Source organism: Tetrao urogallus (genome assembly GCF_951394365.1).
Source record: "Tetrao urogallus genome assembly, chromosome: 2".
Classification (NCBI taxonomy): Eukaryota; Metazoa; Chordata; class Aves; order Galliformes; family Phasianidae; genus Tetrao; species Tetrao urogallus.
Window position 1 is genome coordinate 13,432,404 of NC_136814.1, and position 19,539 is coordinate 13,451,942.

At 44.8% G+C, this 19,539-nt stretch overlaps 1 protein-coding gene across 1 annotated transcript in view; it reads left to right on the forward strand.

Moving 5' to 3' along the window:
- Positions 1 to 14,594, forward strand: part of PAK5 (p21 (RAC1) activated kinase 5) — a gene marked incomplete at its 3' end in the record, with an annotated part of 162,944 nt that extends 148,350 nt beyond the window's left edge. Inside the window, exons 6-11 of the mRNA XM_079532699.1 lie at positions 3,165 to 3,656; positions 6,555 to 6,688; positions 8,482 to 8,608; positions 11,626 to 11,751; positions 13,689 to 13,823; positions 14,439 to 14,594. Coding sequence (XP_079388825.1) covers positions 3,165 to 3,656; positions 6,555 to 6,688; positions 8,482 to 8,608; positions 11,626 to 11,751; positions 13,689 to 13,823; positions 14,439 to 14,594 — 1,170 coding nt within the window. The remainder of the gene's footprint in view (positions 1 to 3,164; positions 3,657 to 6,554; positions 6,689 to 8,481; positions 8,609 to 11,625; positions 11,752 to 13,688; positions 13,824 to 14,438) is intronic.
- Between the last annotated feature and the right edge of the window lie 4,945 nt (positions 14,595 to 19,539).

Sequence of the window (19,539 nt, forward strand, 5' to 3'; positions counted from 1 at the left end):
TTGAAACTTGATGATTCACTGTTAAATGCAGCAGTTTCAATTCCCAGACCCATCCGCAACTCCTGGAAGTGAATAGCAGCTTCGTGTCTTGGATGATTGCTAAGGAATCTTCTTTTCAAGGAGGCATTAGTAAGAAAATGGTTCATTAAATGGGTTTACTAAGTGAGAATCGAGTCTCAAATCAGATATTGTACAAATGAAATTGGCTTTAAAGTATAATTAAAAGGGGGGGAAAGAAAGCATTGAAAAAGTCCTCAGGCACAAATGTACATCTTCAAAATGCATTTAACAAAGATGTGCGTTTTGACTTGTAAATCTGAAGAGTAGGTGCAGATGTGTATTATTACAGATGTCAGATAAAGGAGACACATCCCTGTTCTGGCAGCAGGTTTCAGACGTGTTGTGTCAGACCTGGCTGCTGAGATGGCCGTGTGCAGATCTGAGTAAGGCTGCAGCCAGATGAGCGGCAGCACACCGCATTGCACTGCAGGCTGTGACTTCAGCTGCTCCCCTGACCTGATCTTGAATGAGAGCAGGGCTGGTTTTTACTGTCCTTTGTAGTATTTACAGACTTGCCTTTCAGTATGTAATTGCATTCAATAACAGGAATCATGGCATTATTAGTGGAATCAAGTGTGCTCAATTTTGCCACACTGTGAAGAACTGTGTGAGGACATGGCTGAGGAGGAGAGGCTAGGCTGATGGAGTCACTTGGGCTCCTCTACTTCAGCAAGATTGCATGGGGTGCAGGAGGTGAATGGTTGTACCACAGGTGCGTGAAACACAAACTGCAGAAAGCTTTCAGAAAAGGATGCTGAACATCTCAATTTTGCTTTTAAAATTTCACTGTGGAATTTGTTTTTCCTGACATGTGGGGCATGCTCAGAAAAGAGCAGGTGTGGGTGAAGCCCAGTCACAATCCATTGATGCGGATTTATCTAGTTTTAGTTTTAGACCGGGCTTTTCCCATCTTGATATAAAAATGGTGTATTTTCAGTCAAAGCAATCATTTGTGTGGCTCTGTGTACACAGACATATAGGACAGGGCTGGACTGAGTGCCCCTCCCTCCACCAAACCATCTGAGCGTTTTTCTGTGTTAATTAGTTGGGCAGATGTCACGTCCTTCATGAAACGCACGATGTCTCTGACCCCTTTCTATCTCACAGCTGCGTAAGTGAAATCCTGACCGTAAGCATTTGCGTGTCATGATCATACAGAAACAGCACCCGAGGAGGCGGCCGTGCAGCACTGCCAGGGTTGGATGTGGGCACCGTGCAGCTGGGAGCTCACACAGCTGCCTGCAGCCGCACGCTGCCGATGGAAGTGCCTGCACAGCTCTCATGCAGAGGCATCCCTGTGCCCCACTAACCAGCAGGACACCACGCGGGCATGCCCGGCTCACACACGGCGCCCAGCAGCACTGATACAGCGCTGCACTTCTTTATTCCGAGGCTTTTCTCCCCGCAGCCCAGTGACTCCAGCTAGAATCTCCTCCTGGCTGTGCAGCAGCCTACAGTGATAGATTGATGCTGCGGCAGATTTTTTTTTTTTTTTTTTTTGCAGTCTTCGCATAAAACGGTCAGATGATGTTCCAGCGCAGAATTCAATTTCACAGTTCAGTTGGGTCCTTGATTACACTGCCAAATTCAGATTAATGTGCATTTAACTAACATGGATCAGGGACTCCTGGCCAGCAGCCAGCAGCAATAGTAGCTGCCGTGAGCTGTGTCGGGGTTGTTGCGCTGTCCATCCCTGTGGGCCGCCACGGAAATTGATTGATTAAATGAATTCATTGCCGTAATTATTTGTAATTGTGCTACATCATGAGCCTGTGTCTGACCACCCCCACCCGCAGTGCCCCACGTGTCGTCAGGAGTCACGTATGGAATATCATAAATGTGGAGATGTCCTTTTCCGGGAAAAGAAAATAATACTTTTGTTTCAGGTGCATTTTTTTGTCTTACATCCTTTCCTGTTTTGCACAGATGGAGACAGTTTTGTTTATGAATGCAAAATATTTGCTGACTTTCAGTGTAAGTAGCTTAGAAAAGCTAGGGAAAATACAAGGGAAGGAAGGAACCTGCAGATTACAAAGGCCTCCCATTGGGATAATTTCCTCACGACTGTCTCCTGTTTGAAATGAAAATTAGCAGTTTTGCAACACTGCAGTTAAGTAGTGTGTCACTCTGGAAAACTTAAGTAATGGTATATTGAATTAGTATCCTCGTTTTAGTTTGCTTGGAGGAAGTCCCTTTGAAGATTCCACTGAGCAGCTCTGCTCTCACCTCAGGCAGGTTACATGCTCCCCTGGTTGTAGCTCTCTGTGATGTGTCCCCATGCTTTGAATTTGGTGCTCTTCTGCCATTTGTTTGTGGTCTGCAGTGCTCTCTCTGTACTGCTACACTGCCATTGTCAGAGGGTGCTGCAGCCTTGCTTCCACTTGTGGGGATGGTGGGGAAGGCCTGGCTGTTTTAAGCTATACAACACTGAAAAGGATAAAAAAAGAAAAGATAAAAGGGCTGTGTTGTCTCTGCGGTGGCTCAGCCGGAAACTGGTGATGGGACACAGCAGAGGCTGTGGGAATTTCAGGGTACCACCACCTCCACGAGAAGAGGTCATTCCTGTATCACCAGAAAAAAGCAAAAGAAAGGACAAATGGGTGAGAGTCAAAAGTCAGAAATTTGTGTTTGGGAGGAAAGACATGAATTTGAGTTTGTGAAAGGGCTTTTTGTTTTGAAAGAGATGCTTCACTGGAGGAAATGGCCCAGACAACCTGCAGGGCACTGCAAATACAGAGTAAATGCATTCCTTTGGACCATATACTTTTATTTAACAAAGTTTACCATGTTTCCAAATGGGTGCATGGACATAAAAAAGAACCTGGGATATACAAAAAACCAAGTGGTCTTTACTTTACTACTCATTTTTCATTTACTTTACTACTCATTTTAGTAGTGAGGAGAGAGCAGGCAGCTTAACGGTCTAAAAATCTGCAGGCAGCAGTGTCACTTACAGAACAGCGAGTCCATGCAGGAGTGAGCTGTGCTGGCACCCCGCCGAGTGTATCTGGGGTGCAGAAAGTGAGCTGAGCGGTCAGGGGTCGGCCAGGCAGCTGGAAACCCAGCTTTTCACTCATGTCCACTCCTCTGTTTTTGTGTTGCAGGTGGATTACGACCGAGCACAGCTGGTAGTTAGCCCACCACTCTCTGGATCGGACACCTACCCAAGGGGCCCAGTAAAGCTACCTCAAAGTCAAAGTAAAGTCAGCTATTCCAGCAGTAGCTACCAGTACCCTCTGGTCTACCACAAAGCATCCCACTACCACCAGCCATCACTCCAGCCAAGCTCTCCCTATATTTCCACCGCCTCCTACCCCAGCTCCCCAAGTATCACATCAAGTGCTTATCCCCCGCCCAGCTGGGGCTCTTCCTCAGACCAGCAGCCCTCCAGGGTGTCCCACGAACAGTTCAGGGCTGCCCTGCAGCTGGTCGTCAGCCCTGGTGATCCCCGGGAGTACTTGGACAGCTTCATCAAGATCGGGGAGGGCTCCACAGGGATAGTCTGCATTGCCACCGAGAAGCACACGGGAAAGCAAGTCGCTGTGAAGAAAATGGATCTCAGGAAACAGCAGAGGAGGGAGCTGCTGTTCAATGAGGTATGTTGCTGTGGGCAGTGCAGCATAAGACATGATCTGAACAGAGGCCACAATGCCAAACTAATGTCTTTCTAAAATAGAGGGCTGAGTCCTACACTTCATGGTGTCTGAAATAATCAGATCATTTTCAAGTGAGCTTCATCTTCTCCCAGGTTTAAACCTATAATAACGTGGTGGGAAGTCACAGTAAACAAGTAAGAAATCTGTCATCTGATCCATGCAGCTTATCAGGTGCCTGGTTGCCTTCTTTGGACCATTTCTGGTATGGTTTAGTCTGCTGAGATGGAGGAGCCTAACTGACCCTAATACTGAAGAAGTACACAAACCATATTCTGGCGTATCCCTCCCCACCTAATCACGTGTGATCCTTTTCCTTTCTTGATAGTTACTAAGCAAAGAGCTGCCAAACCCTTTTTCATAGGACCAGCTATATTAAATCCCACATCTCCTGAGAGATTATCGCCAGTTTGGAGACCACTGCAATTTTTATAGAATTGTTTCCTGTGTGTTTTATCTTAAATTTAAGAATGCTGATTTTCATTCGCCATTTTTTCTTCCAGTTCTTTGGTTCTCTGAGTTCCTTCTAAAATTGGAAGAGTTCCTACTTCTCCCCCCCCATAGAAGTTAGTGTTCGGTATTCTCTGCTTTTTGGGGATCCCTTATGGGTACACTGATCAGAGTGCTGTCTGCTTTGGAGCACTTGGGGCCATCTGCACCAGCCTGATCTTCGCCTTATAGAAGCTTTTTAACAAAAGCTTGCTTGTTTTTGCACAGTTGTCCTTTCTGCAACCTGTGATTACACTGGCTATTTTGACTCTATTTTACCTCTGCTGGAAGACTGCACTGAACTGCTTTGCAGTAGCTCTAACTGAGCATCTCTTGAGTGCTGACATCATGAAGCAGTCCAACAAGCTGTGCAGGACCGATCTGCTTCCCTGACATGCTCCAGTCACTTGTGTAATCTGAAAATTTATTTTCAGCGCCTCCCTTCATCTACACAGGGGTAATCAGAGCCTTCCCTGGCTGATGTTTTCTATCCCTGTCCCCTCTCTTGACATCCTTCAGTATCGTGCAGTTGTCGACTCCTTGGCTGAGCTGCTCTTAGTGCAGTCCCTCCCTGTATATTCACTTCTAGATATGGCAGTTGAGCTCACATCACTCTCATAAAGCATGCATACGCCTGGCTCAGCATCTGTTTTATGGTAATATTCAAATGAAGCTGTAATCATTCAAGTGAACTTAGTCTCTTTGAGCTTTGTTAGTCTTGCCTTAGGCTTTCCTGAAGAGCACAGTATTTTTCATGACTACACTCTGGAAAAGCCTTTGTCCCAAACTGCCAGCTCTCCTCCTTAGTTTTAGAACCTCAGTCTAGCAGAAATGGTAAGTCATGGCCTGAACCAGTGATTGAGCACTTGGTAGGAAGGTGGGCCAACCCAGGGAGCTCAGGTGTGTGCAGTGTACCTGAGTGACCAGAAGGGCTGGAGCCAGGATCCACCCCATCTCATACCTCATTTAAGGGTTGGCAGTGGAAGCAAAAGGATCTTACTGGAGATCCCTGTGTGCTTGAGGCCTTCTAAGGGTAAGCAGATCTTTTTCTTTTTTTCCTTTGCTTGTATGTTCATAGTTGTGTCATTTGAGCTTATCCTCCCCTGCTGCAGCCTAGGACTTTACTACTGCGCTATTGCTGCAGCATTTTCCATTGCGTTACAGCACTACACTCAGTAACTCAAAGCATTAGAATTCAAGACAAAATACAGTTGTCTGTGGAAATAAATGAACCCAGGAAATTTCACAAGTACAGAAATTCCTGCATATGAATCACCTTCAGAAAGGAAGGGCTGTAGATGCTGAGATGCAGCATTGCACTGTGCTCAAAGAATGACTGAACAGGCTGGCACGAGGCACAGGTGCCAAAGCTATCTTGGCACCTGTAGAGCAGGTTCAGCTATCCACCAGGCCTCGAGATATTAATTATTCCAATGCTTACCATTATGATTGACAACTGCAGAGCATTTTAAAAGTGTAACTGTGACTCTACATTAGCAATTATCCTTTCCATTGTATTCAATCATTCAGATTTAAGTGAAGGTATTATTCCATTTCCAGGCAAACTAAACTAGCAAGGAATGAGAAAAGCTATATCTTTGTAGTTCTTTAATTTTATTTATATGGTAGCACAATGCAGAGTACTTCACAGTTTGGGAGCATCCAGCAGCAGAACAGAGCTCAATTCTTCCCAGCCACTTCAGCCATAGTGCATACAGGCCGTCTGCTCGCTAACCCCACAACTCTGAGGTGTCCCTGACCTGTGTGCTCTTCTTTCCATTTTATTACCTTTGCTGTGGTCTGTGACCCAGGGGCCTCAGATCCTTTTAGTGTTGAGTCATAGAATTATAGAGTGGCTTGGGTTGCGAGGGATTTCAAAGATCACGTTGTTCCACTCCTCTGCCGGGGGCTGGGAGATGAATAGCCACAGTATCACCAGCTTTCTGTTAAAGTACTGTACAAGGTACAGTTTGCTGCCTGATGAAGAAGAGTTTGAGCTGAGCAGTTGATTGGATCTAAATAAATGTTGTACTGAAAACAGCTGGAAGTAAAAAAGCAATGAAATAACAAGTCCTGGTCCTGCAGCATGGAAAAAAAAAACAAAAAAACCCCACAATTATCTGCCACTTACAGTTCAGCAGCTAAAGGTTCTTCCTGTTTCCTGATGTGTTTACCATGACTGTTACTTTATGTATATGCATGGATTTTGTTTATGCACTGCCACGAGGATCCGTGAGGCTGTGATTCATAGCAGAACCTTTACTAAGCACAAAAAGAAAAGCGCAGTGAAAAAGGTCAAAACAAGTGTCAGTGCTTGCAGCAATTCACATCTCATCTTTTTTTTTCTCACAGGTTGTAATCATGAGAGATTACCATCACGAAAACGTGGTTGACATGTACAACAGTTACCTTGTCAGCGACGAGCTGTGGGTGGTGATGGAGTTCCTGGAGGGCGGTGCTCTGACAGACATCGTGACTCACACCAGGTGGGCTGCGAGCTGCAGGCAATCCCAGTGGTGCATACACAACTGTATGTATGTGTGGCTATGGCTGTGTATGTGTACAGGTATGTCTATAATATGCTGTATGTGCATGCACATACGTATATGTACGCATACTGTGGCACACACAGTACCAGTGTAACTGTGCCACTGCAGATGGCTTTTTGTCAGTGCAGGTGTTTTCTTAAAAAGAAGGAAAAGAAATATCTGGAAGGGCTTGCTGGGAGGCAGAGATTTGCCAGAGCTCTTGGTGTTAATGTAGCAGAGATTACCTTTATCCATTAGTTCCCCAAATGATTGGAGGAGGAAAAAAAAAAAAAAAAAGGCAAAAAGCTCCTTTTCCTTGTATGGTGATCTGTAGTGTTGGCTTTGCTTTTGTAACTCTGTCAGTTTTGGGGTTGATTTCTCTTGATACTCATAACCCACGTAGCCATGCTGTCAGAAGCATTAACTACAAACTGAGCCTGACACGTAATGGGAAAAGTATTTTTCTGTCTCTCAGCATTTGTGCTTACAGTGGAGCTGGTTCCCAAATTCAGTTAATGTCATGCCTTTAAATAAGGCACTTGACCAGTAGAGAGGCTGTAGTGTACTGAACCTCTCTTCCAGTTCTTCTTTGAGTTGGATCTTAAAGCCTGTCTTACATCCACTCCTTGCTCACCTCATTCTGCTGAGCAGGACCAAATGGGATAGGAAGGAGGAATTTTCTAATTTCTTCATTTAGAATAAAACAACTTGAACTTCCACAACAGCTCAGTGGGAGAGTACTTAGGTGAGCAAGACAGAAAGCAAAAAGAAAATTAGACGTTAAAATTTGTCTTCTTTCACAGCTTAGTGATCCTCATAGATCCTACAAAAAAAAGTTCATGGTATTTTATTTTGAAGTGTTGCCTTAGCTGATGTGCTGAAATACAGCATAATATTGCAAGCCATTTATTAAATGCTGCTCCCCAAAACATTAAAAGTTCCATTGGAGATATTTCTGACAGGAGTTTAATGGCAAACAGATGTTCCCAGGACACCACTTCTTAAGAGCTGTCATCTATTTTTTAACTCAAAACAGACATTCCTTAATCTTCTGGGTTTTTTTGTTGTTGTTGTTGTTGGTTTTGTTTTTTTTTTTTTCATTATGTGACCTTCTCTGAAAGATTTTGCTGAAATACTGCAAATAGCATCACAAACTTTAGAGCAGAAATACCTTAGGGCTGGAGTGGTGGTGAAGCTGGGGACACCCAGCTGTGGTGCATGACTGACCTGTCCAGTCAATCGTTGCCATGCTGCAGCAGCAGCTTTTTCCATGGCAGGGCTTTTCACATGTGCACAGAAATGAGGACTTGATAATTCTCTTGCTGTATATTTTCTTCTATGAAATGCTTTCAATTTGTTATAATAATCATAAAGGCAAGGGTAATGCTCTTAAAGTTACGCCCAAGGCTTGATGTTTCTTATATTCATTCTATGCCTGATTCCATTCCAGTAGTCATTTATTCTCCTTGGCAAGCAGGAACTTTACTGTAAATAAGGCATTTCTGTTATTTCCCATAGGGAAACAGGCTCACTGTAATACACTGTATCACATAATAGACTCTGCTCTTTTAATGCTACACAGGGACTTGCTCCAGCCTCGTTGCAGAATTATTTTTCACCCATCATCTCTCTTTCCTGACAGAAATAATTCATGTACTGTTGTGAACAGGAACCTGGGCTTCTCCACTCCAGCTCCCCTTTCCTGCTTTCTTCCTTAATGCTCAGTATGTTTTTCCATTCTGCTGTTTCAGGATGAACGAGGAGCAGATAGCGACTGTCTGCCTGTCTGTCCTGAGAGCTCTGTCCTACCTGCACAACCAGGGTGTCATCCACCGTGACATCAAAAGTGACTCCATCCTCCTCACCAGCGATGGGCGGGTGAGTGCGGAGCATTTCTCCTGCCGTCTCTGGCTGGCACACAAGGGGTCTGCCTCAGGGGTTGAAGGGGTCTGTTACAAAAACAGCTGTGCACATGGCTTGCCAAAGTAACACCAACTTCCAAAAAAAATAAAAATACAGAAGTTGAGTCTCTGAGCAGCTCTTCTGCTCCATGCCAGGAGTCGTAGTGGATACGAGCTTGGTTCCTGATCCTAGTGCAGCCAAACAAGCACTTGAACGGAAGTGGCCCAATGTCCAGCCCATTGCTCCTGGCCAGTGATAGAGCCGTTGGCAGCATGTCGTGTGCAGAGCAAGGGTTGCCAAAATGCCGCCTTGCCCGTGGGTCTCCACGCTCCACTGTAGCAAATATTGGCCCCCATGGGTTGGTGGGGAATTTAAACCCAAGATGTCATCCCTGCAGTCTCTGGCAGGGAATCTGTGCCCCTCACCAGGACAGTACATTGTGGCACTGACAGAGTACCGCTGCCTTCCCCTCAAAGCCCAGCCAGGGTGACAGAGCTAAAGGGAGTAAATAAAGAGGAAAGGAAAATGCAGTTTAGTTTTCTATTTCCTATCTGGGAGGAAAGTGGGAGATTTGGGTCCCTCTGTTTCTCTGATCCTAATCTGTTGTAAGACAAAATGCTATCAGATAATGGGAAAAATAGCCTCATCCTTTGTGGGGTTTATTGATTATATGAGAGGAATAGGGTTGTGTATAGTGAGGTTGAGCTCCAGGTAGGATTCTGCAGAAGGCTCTGAGCCAGACCTGCAAAATGACAGCTTCAGTCTTGCTAGAGAGCTGAATCAGAAAAGCACAGGCTTGGCCAGTGGTTGACATCTGTACTGCATGCAGAGTCCCCATGGGGAATTACAGCCCCTGGGAGGCATTGGCAGAAGAAACTATGCCAAAGGGTGATGCTTAGGTAATGGGCAACTTCCTTCAGTTCTGCCCCACTCCTACCTTGAAGCCTTACAGAAATTTGTCTTTTTATTACTTTCAAAGATCTTTTAGTTTGCAAGCTTTTATATACATAAGCTCTGTTTTAACTAGTTCAGTCATGCCCAGGGATTCCCATAGGTAGGATTTCAGGGTTGCTGCAGTGGGATTACACATGTACCCAAAGCAGGATGTAGTGAGTGGGTCAGAATGAGACCAAGAGCACCCAAATCTTCCATCATCTTCTGAAGATGAAACTTGAGGCTTCTCAGGCCTGATCCAGTTCTCTCCCATGTAGTTTACATTTGATTCCCACATCACTGAGAGAGGGGTTTCCTTCTTGCAGCCATCACAGGCCAGCCTTGTTAACCTTGTTGGGGAAGAAAATTCCACATGTATAGGAGTTTGAGTTCTTTCAGTTGCAGTTTTGATCCATGTTGCTGAAATAGCATCTGAACTGCTTTCAGGCCCTCCATAGAGTGCCTCATTATACTCATTACTCTGGTGCTTACTATCTGCATTGCAGATTTCTTCATGGCTGTGTTGTGTAATTATCTTTTTTTAGAAAATCGTCGTCTTTTATGTACTTGAACAAGCAATAGATATGCAAAACCTCTTGTGCTCCTACAAAAGAAGACTGGGCTCTGCTTCCAAAATTCACTATTTCTTCCATTCTTCATCCTGTAAACTGAAAAATATGTTTAGCTTGGAGGACTTGACTGTTGGTGGCTTTGTTTTAGAAATACCAACAATCATTTTGTAATTCTGTGCTAAATAATAACCATAGTTGTTTTTTTTAAAGTAGGGTCTGTACTAAATCCAAAAGAAAACAAATCAGAGCTCATAATAAACTGCTGCTCTACACAATGCAGCAATTGATGGAACTTCCCGCTTGACTTGTGCTGGGGCCGTTTGGGCTCACAGCACATCCCCAGGTGCCAGCATGCAGCTGGCTTGGTGACTCATGGACTCTGGGTGCCAGCTGCCATTGCACTATGTGGGGCGTAGCTTGAGGGACCAGGGGCTGCCCTCATGTGGAGCAGCTTCCAGGAAAAGCCCAGGGGTGGCTTTTAGGCCTCCAGAAGAATACTTGGAAAAACAATGCATAAGCTGCCTTGAGGAGCAAGCGGTCTCTAGAAGGCAGCGTTGCCACAAAAGTCATGCCAGCTGATTTTTGGCCCAGTTTCGAGGAGTTTTCACCTTCATGTTGTACAGCAGTGGGGGAGGAGGAAGGTCATAATTTTCCTGCATTTTTGTTGGTTAAAAAAAAAAAACACCTGCATCTAAGTATGAGCAGGCACATGATGCAGCAGGAGCTGCTCTCCAGAGTGCTCGTGTATCCCATTATTTCTATTTCAGGTCACTGCCACAGCTACTCAAGGACAATGCTTTCCTTAGTTCCCAAGTTCCCAGCACTGGATGCAGGTCCCTGATCTCTTGCAGCCGTTTTGGAGGAGTCTTCCACCTATCCCTGCCTCCCTCAAGCCCCTTACTACACACAGATGACAGTTTCGAGGGGCAGGCCACAGCACACTTGAAAAATTGTTGGTTGAGGGTATTTCTTTTTAGGAGTGTCAGATCACGCTCTGTGTAGAAAAAGAAACATGGGATCGTCTTTTTTCTGGCAAACTCAAATCTCAAAGCTGATAGAATAGTAGGAGTGATATGAATCACTTCCAATAGATACTGTATTGAATATTAGTAAATATACATACACTGCGAACACTGAGTTAATATATTTCCATAATATTTTATGCTTGGAATTTTTGCTTTCCTTCTGAGTTATAGGCCATTGATCACCTCTGCGCTTCTGCAGGAGGAATGACAAGGAGCTATGAGAGGTGATCTGAGTAGCGGGCACTGCTGCCAGCCTCTGCCACTTTCTTGCCTTCCATTTGGTGTAACCAGCCATGCTCTCTCCAGGCTTGTCCTCCATCTCCAACCTCACTTCCAAAACCATGCTGCTGCCCCATCCCAGCTGCTACAGCAGGAGACAAGGGCTTTTCCCAGGGGAAAGCATATCTGGCCGGATCAGTGCGTTCCTTGTTACACAAGAGAGGCTTTCTCTTCTCTCTTTTAGATCAAATTGTCCGACTTCGGGTTCTGTGCCCAGGTGTCCAAGGAGGTGCCGCGGAGGAAGTCGCTGGTTGGGACGCCATACTGGATGGCACCAGAGGTGATATCACGCATGCCCTACGGCACTGAGGTACGTGCTGCAGGGCACCCAGGGTGGCACACGGTGCCGCAGTCAAACCCACTGAGCCCAGGGAGAAGACAAAAGTTGAGGTGCTGTATGTAGCTGTGCTGAACAGCAGCACTCCTGTTTGCCCCAGAGTGTGACGCTGTGTGCTTTGTTAACATACTCCTTTGTAAAGTGTGGTCAAATAACTCTGTTTAGAGTTCTAAGCAGTGTAATGCCTTTACGTAGTTTAGCTTAGGGTACTCTGTGAAAGAAAACTGGCATCATTTGCATGTTGGGGAAGACCTCTGTGTTAGTCTGCAAGCTGCAGATAGAGGCATGTACCCCTCCATGTACCAGACCAGTAGGCAATGTGCACAGCTGCACCACAAGGCCAAGTCACATCAGTACTTTCACAGGCATGCAAGGAGAGACCCCCTGAGCTTTCAGCCAGTTAAAGCTTGGATTCCCCAGCCTCTAGGGGAGCGCTAGCAAAGGCAAAGCCATGGGCCTTTAGGATCCCAAATGTAAGAGCCGGTTGGGTGAGGTGGGTTGCCATAATCTGTAGTGTTCTCATTGCAGTAAATTCTCCAATTAGTTGAAAGAGGAAAAAAATAACAAAGTACAGTGTGAGATCTGTTTTAAGAACTGCAGGCCCCTCTGAAAAAGAGGCAGTCCATATGTTTTTATCAGAGACTTTGATCTCAGAACAGAAAGGACAGGTTGGTGGGACCTGGCTCAGTACTTCTGCTCTGCCAGCCTGGGATTTATCCAGTCTCAGCAGAGACAGCATCTCAATCCCCAGCTCGGGACACAGCTGCATTTTCTTCTGCCTGGTCAGCTTCTGCTTGATAGTGCCTGTAGTAACAGCTACGAAGAGCAATCCTGCTATATGTCAGTGTGTGTGTATATATATGCTTACTTTTGTGTGCATATACACATACATGCTGCATATATGTGAGAGAGATGCACTCTCACATGTATATATGCACACAAAGGAGTGGAAGCAAGCTGTGCAGCCAAGGCCTGGGATAGATGATACATCTTGAGAACACACAGAAGTGCTCTGTTTGGCCCAGGCAGGGCATGCTTCTACCTGCGAGTGCACCCTGCATGCACTGGCATTTGCCCCAGTGTGTGGTGTTGTAAGGGACATTTCAGGGATAATAACATCATCTATTATTAGCCTATTAATGACACTGAGGAGATTATAAAGTGCTTGAATTTACAGCTACATTAGGTTCCCCACCAATAGGGAAAGAAAAGAAAAATTAAGCTGAAGGATAGTGCTGGCAGAAGAGCAAAATAAGTATGGCGTGGCCCTGATGGTATTTAGGTTGGCAGATGACAGGAATTACTGCCATCAGAGTGGGGTTCTGGAACAGCTTACAGCAGACTGGGACAAAAAAAAAAGATTGGTGTTTCTTTTTTTAAGCTGGAGTGAATCATTTTCCAAAGGGATTTTATAATGTGCTACCTGCCATTGCTGTAAATGAGCCTGGGTGTAGTAAGTGTGTGCTACAGTTGTTAGTATTCAAAGTAAATACTACCTGATTTCACAGCAGCTGTTCTCTGCTGTGTTTCCACTCACTGCACTTTTCCGTAGCACTGCAGAGCCAGTGCAGGGAAAAGAGTCAGCAGGTTCAGAGTGGTGCAGCTCAAGTGCCACACTGCAGGGCACGGGCAGCCTATCGTACAAGCATGCCTTGGCAGTGTCCCAGTGGCCTTCACCTCAACCAGCTGCAGACCCAGTTTGTATGTTGTTGCTATGTCATTTCTTCAGTGCACTCAGTGTCATCAGCTGGTTAAAAAGAAAAAGGGGATGGTTCACCCAACTACTGCCTTAAAATGGCTGCTGACAGCAGTTGGTGTGCAGCTCTGGGGTTTATGTGACCCTCAAATGCCAAGCCTGTTTCTTCACTGTATGCTACCAGCCGTGTTTGTGAACCAGCTGTGTGTTGCAGGTGGACATCTGGTCTCTGGGCATCATGGTGATAGAGATGATCGACGGTGAACCTCCCTACTTCAATGAGCCACCACTGCAGGCCATGCGCCGAATCCGGGATAACTTACCGCCCCGCGTGAAGGACATGCACAAGGTCAGGCTTCCCATGGGTGATGAGGGCCTTGAGCACACGCAGGTGTTATAAAACCACAGCCACACACTGCTGTGCCTGAAGTGTAAATTGTGTCATTAAGTGCCACCTCGAGCAGTGGGCGCTTTGTAAGACTGATGCAGGAGGACAGGAAGCTAACAAACAATTTTGTGCCCAGTGCTGACTTTGTTTTTGCAGCAAGTGCCCAAAAGGGGGCTGGGCAGAGCCTCACACTCCCTGCACTTTCTGCCCTGCCTGAGGACCAGAACAAGGCAGTTATGCAAGCCCTGCTCTGTACAGGTTGGTACAGCCATGCCCATCGCCAGTGCCTTTGGGTCCCTTGGGTGCATTTCTGTATAATGTCAGACCTGAGCCCTCAGCAATCATGAGAAGTGTTACTGCTTTTCTTAGGTTGCATACAAGGCTTTGTATTGTGTGCTGTTCTGCACCTCAGTGCTTTCAACATGAACGATGCGTGGTCCTTCAACTCAGTGTATCTTTGTCTCAGGAAAGCTCAGAGAATCTGTTGTCTTCACAAGAAAAAATGACATGCAAAGTACTCAGCATATGCTGGTTATCTTGTCATTGTCTGCTCCTAATGTCAGCATGGTGTTGCAGGTCTCCTCTGTCCTCCGGGGCTTCTTGGACTTGATGCTGGTGCGGGAACCCTCACAGAGAGCCACGGCACAGGAACTGTTAAGACACCCATTCCTTAAGCTGGCCGGGGCCCCTTCTTGCATCGTGCCCCTCATGAGGCAGCACCGGCATCGCTGAATGCAGCAACTTCTCAGGAGGAGATTGGTGCAGGGGCCAGGTAACGGCAAGGCAGGAATCCCTGCGGTTGTGTTGGAACCACGGGAAGGGGTGAGGAAACCTTGCGTAAGAAAACCCGCCCCACGGAAATAACGTGGTGTATAAAACCCAAAGGGGTGCTCCATGGGGGTGCAAAGGACCCGGTGGGTGAGCCTGGCCACCACGCGGGGGGGGGGGAATGTGTGCTGTGGCTGCACCATGCTCTCATCTTGGCCACCCAGGCAGAAGGTGCCAGATGCAAACAAGGGAGGAAAGATAATGAACAGGATAGCACAACCAGAGCGAAACACCAGGATTTCAAAAGTAATGGCTATGGCACTTCTACTTCAGAAAAACACTGTTCTGACACACACACAAAAAAAAAAAAAAAAAAAAAAAAAGCACTTTTTTAATCTCAGTCATAGCAGTGTAATGTATTTTGAAATGAATTTGTAATTTTCTGTACAGTACTTTTGATAATTTGCAGTACTTTGTCATGTAACCATTGTGCTAGTTGAAGTAATATGTGTAACTTAGCAAGAATTTGAGAAGATAAAAATGTTTCCTACTTTTTTTTAACCCTTTTGAATATGGAAAAAAAGCCTTTTAGGAAGTTAGAAAATTTGGCAGATTTTTCCCTTGGGGTGTGGAGAGTGCTTTGTCCTGCTGTCACAATAGCCTGAAGATCAATGGGTGCCAACAAGAACACCATGAGGGCAGTTGCTTTGAGTGCTTGCCTTCTGGGGGCTGCTGGCCTCATGGCAGCAATCCAAGCTTCTGCCATCTGCAGGGAGGCACCGGGGCCCTCTGTTTCCCTGTCTCTAGCTACGGGAACTGACACAGACGTACCTTTGCTCAAGGGTCACCCAGCGACCTGGCAGCCCCCTCACATCCTGCTGCTGCAAAGTCAGGTTAGTTTTGCAGAAATACCCATTATTTTTGTCATGCTCTGGAAGTTGATGGAAGCGTTCTCCAGAGTTGGATGAGACCGTTGTGATACATTATGAGATGTTTGCCATATAGAAGTCGTGCTGCTGTCTAGACCTTCTTGAATGTTGATACAACAGTTGACTACTATGGAACATTTTTGTGTTACTTGTTGGATGAACTTGCATGTTACCTGTAGGCCTATAGCTTTGCCTTTAAAATTTTTAGAAGCGCTTCATAATTAATTATTTCAATGATAAATTAAATTTTATTTATTAATGATTAGTTTTTAATTATGTATAGTATGAAAGCCATGTTTTTCCAGTTATTTTTTTCTTACTGACCTCATTTTATGATACGAAAAGCCAATTTTGTGACAACAGGATTAGCTTATTTCTTATTACAAAATTTCATAGTGAATATATTATTTATCATAGCAAATTATAACCAAACCCCTAAACTCCTTGAACATCTTCCTCCCAGGCAAAAGACTTGCCAATAGGACACATGCCTTTTTAGTACCACCCTTAAAAGTTAAGTGACAGTTGAAGGGGGAGTAGCAATTAAAGGAAGCAAACAGGAGGGGAGAGAAATATGAATTTGAACATTGCATAAATATCCTTCAACATATATGCCTCACCCTCCTCTGCTTTCTCTTCTTAACCCTGTTTGCACATTTCAAGGAAGTGTGTTCAGTGGAGCCTCTCTGCCCTGCTGCAAACACGCTCTGCTGGTACAGACCTGCAGAAAGCCAGCTGAGAAAGCAGGGCAGCTGTGGAGTTTTTAAGAGTTTGTATTTTGTAGTCTTGACAACTCAGGAAAAAAAAGGCTGCACAGGTAGAGGCAGTGGCATACAGGAGAAACTGTAATACTAGACAAAGTCAAACTTTTTTAAACCATCTTTGAATAAAAATGGGGTTGGGGGGTTTTCCTCTTTAATACTCAGCACACTTTAGACTGTTCAAGTGGAGAATTTTTTTGCAACTTTCTTATCATTAGATACTTCAGACAGTGTTCATTGAGTTTATGGAAAGTTTTGTTGGGTGCAAAGGTTATTGGTTTTTTTTTTTTTTTTTTTTGTGATCACCAGATACTGGTGAGACAATGCACATGCAAGTTAAATAAATTAATACATAATTTTACTTCCACTGTGGTTGTTTTCCATGTCTTCTGTGTCTTTTCTAAGTTGTGCACAATGTCACAGACTGCTTGGCCAAGCCAGTAGCCAGAAGGTTCCTTGTATGTACATGTAAATATATTAAGTTTAACCTGAAGAACTGCAAGTTGGAAGATGCATAATGCTCAGGTAAGGGGCCCTGACATCATTGTTAAATTACTTTAACGAGGAGATCACAGAGCATGGAGAAAAATGACAGCAAGAAATAATCACAGAAATTGAGCTCCTCAATCTATGCAGAACTCCTTGACGTGGGGTACAGATTATTTTTTCTCTCAGAGCCCCTCCAGTCCCTGAGGAGGCCATGCTGACTGGGCCAGAAACACCCCCTGTTCTCCACAGCAGCCTCCCCTTCACTTTCTCCTTGCACAGAACAAACCTTCCCTCTGGCAGAAGTCACCATTGTGTCCCTGCCAGCTGAAGCAAGTGATGTAGTTAGAGAAATGTGAGGGTAGGCCCTGGAAGCAAGGCACTAGGATTCAGCCATGAATCTATGAACCCTATGACATAACACAGACACATATGTGCTCGCACACACAGTCTTTACAAAATGCACAAAAGAAGCCTTTCGTTGCTCAGTACGTTGGTGCTGGTGACATTTGGCAGGAGCATGCAGGCATCCCTCTGCAGTCAGCCATAAAGTACCAAAAATTATGAGAAACAGTTGGCAGACCCACACAGTGTTGTATCTGAAGTACTCCAGAAGAACTGAGCCCAATGAAACATTTCCAGCTTCTCTTCCTGTCCCCAAGGCAATCTTTTTTTCCCTCCTTTACATGGCCCTAAAACATTACTCAGCTACCCCAGGAGTGGCATCAGTTAGCTTTATCTCTGCCATTAGTTGCTCATTTGTATTAGGCCATGTGCTTTTGGTTGTCAACATCAGTAAACGTTTCAAAATGCACTCACCATCATCCTTTGAGAAACTGTCCCTAGGATGAAGCCAGAGCCAGTCAAAAGCAGCACATAACCAACACCACTTACCTCATGCTCCTGTTGTCACTAATAAACAGTGCATTTTCCTCAGCTCACCCGTTCTACAGCCATTCACAAATACTTGTAACTGCAGGAGCAGAGGCCAGGGCATTTATTGGCAGCATAACTCCCTTCCTCAGAAATACATCAAAAATTATAATTAAAGTTCTATCCATAAGTACTTTGGAAGTCCTTAACAGCTGTTTCAGTAAGTACTTAATTACTACAGGTCCTTATAGAGCTTAGTAGGTTGATGAGTTCCTCGAATTTATGCACGTTCTACCATGTGTTCATAAACAACCACAAAGCAAAGTGTTTGGTTTGCAGCTAACTCGTGATAAGCCATCTATGACTAAAAACTAAACACAAACTGAAATGTAAAAAATTTAAAAATAAATGAGCTCACAGTGGAAGCACTGCCATCCTCAAGTTACTGCAGACAGCTTTTTGAACTTCTAAAGAATTTCAAAAAAGTAGTTTGGAAAATCATCAGTTGACGGAAAACTCAGTAACTTAGCAAAAATATGGTTTGAACTGAAAGATGTAAAGAGTTCTCTGTTGAGATTTAAAGCAAGCATGGATGGGTTACCCAAATCTTCAGTCTTCTATGTCAGACCTTAAGTCAGCCACACTGACATACAGTGAAAAGCCAACAGCTTCTGCACTGCCCACACCCTGGTTTGTGCCTCACCAGGCAGCCCTTTGGCATTACAGGTGGTGGTACTGCAGACTGACAGCCGCTCTTCCACTGTAGCACAGCAGTGCTTTAATTTTACTATTGCCACGTGGCTGGAAAATCCAACCCAAGCATACTTTTGCTGTAAACACATCTCAATCCAAGCTACAGTTTCAACACTGAACTTACTACTTTTCTTAGCTCATCATTCCATTTTAAGCTGAAGAGAGAGTTGCTGATTAGGATCAAGCAGAACAAGATGTTATTTCCATTCCCTTAGCTAAGACAAGGCCTGAGGAGCCAAGGGAAGACAAAGGTTTCAGTGGGAACTGGGTGGTACCAAACAAAACATGCCATCACCCACAACACACATAAGAAAGAAGTGGCTGAGATCAGAACACTGGAAATGGCCTATAAGCAACAGAACATCAAGCACCCATAGAATACATCACCAATCCATCTGTACCAAAATACTGCTAGAACAACAATCTACACTGAATAGCATTCCATCTGACTGCCCATTGTCACACCTGCCCCCCTCAGATACCACAGATCTGGCACAAAGTATTAGAGCATTTCAAAATAACAACGGAAATCAAGTACGCTATAAGCACGTGTTTTAATTCATTTAAAAATGGCCTACATTTAAGGTTAGATTCCAAGAGTTTCCTTACATTTTTCTGTTACGTTAGATTATACCTGAATAATCTGCATAGTAACGTGAATAGTTCTGTTTTCTTTTTTGTTTGTTTCTGTCTCACTGTGAAGGTATCAGTTGCAAGTAGCAATGTAACATCTCAACAATCACAATACGTGCAGAATGTCCAGCCAGAAGCATTTCTCAGTTGACTTGCAGTAGCATGGCTCTTTATAGTTTGTGTATCAATACTCTTTTTTGTGTACGTTTCTTTTGTTTGTGTGTTAAGTTTAAGTTAAATTTAATTCAGATGTGGCACAGGAAGCAAAAACAAATTTTCTTCACTCCCCCTCACGTGTGGGGTCAGTTCCTCAGCTGGCTGCAGTACTACAGTACAGCAGCTTGAGGATCTGGCCTGAAGTTTTCCTGACACATCCCCATACCTTTTTGTGGTTTCCTTAACATGAGTGCAAATGCCAGCAATGTGTTTGGAGCCCCTTTCTCAGAGGACCTTAATGAAGTCCACGTGATGGCC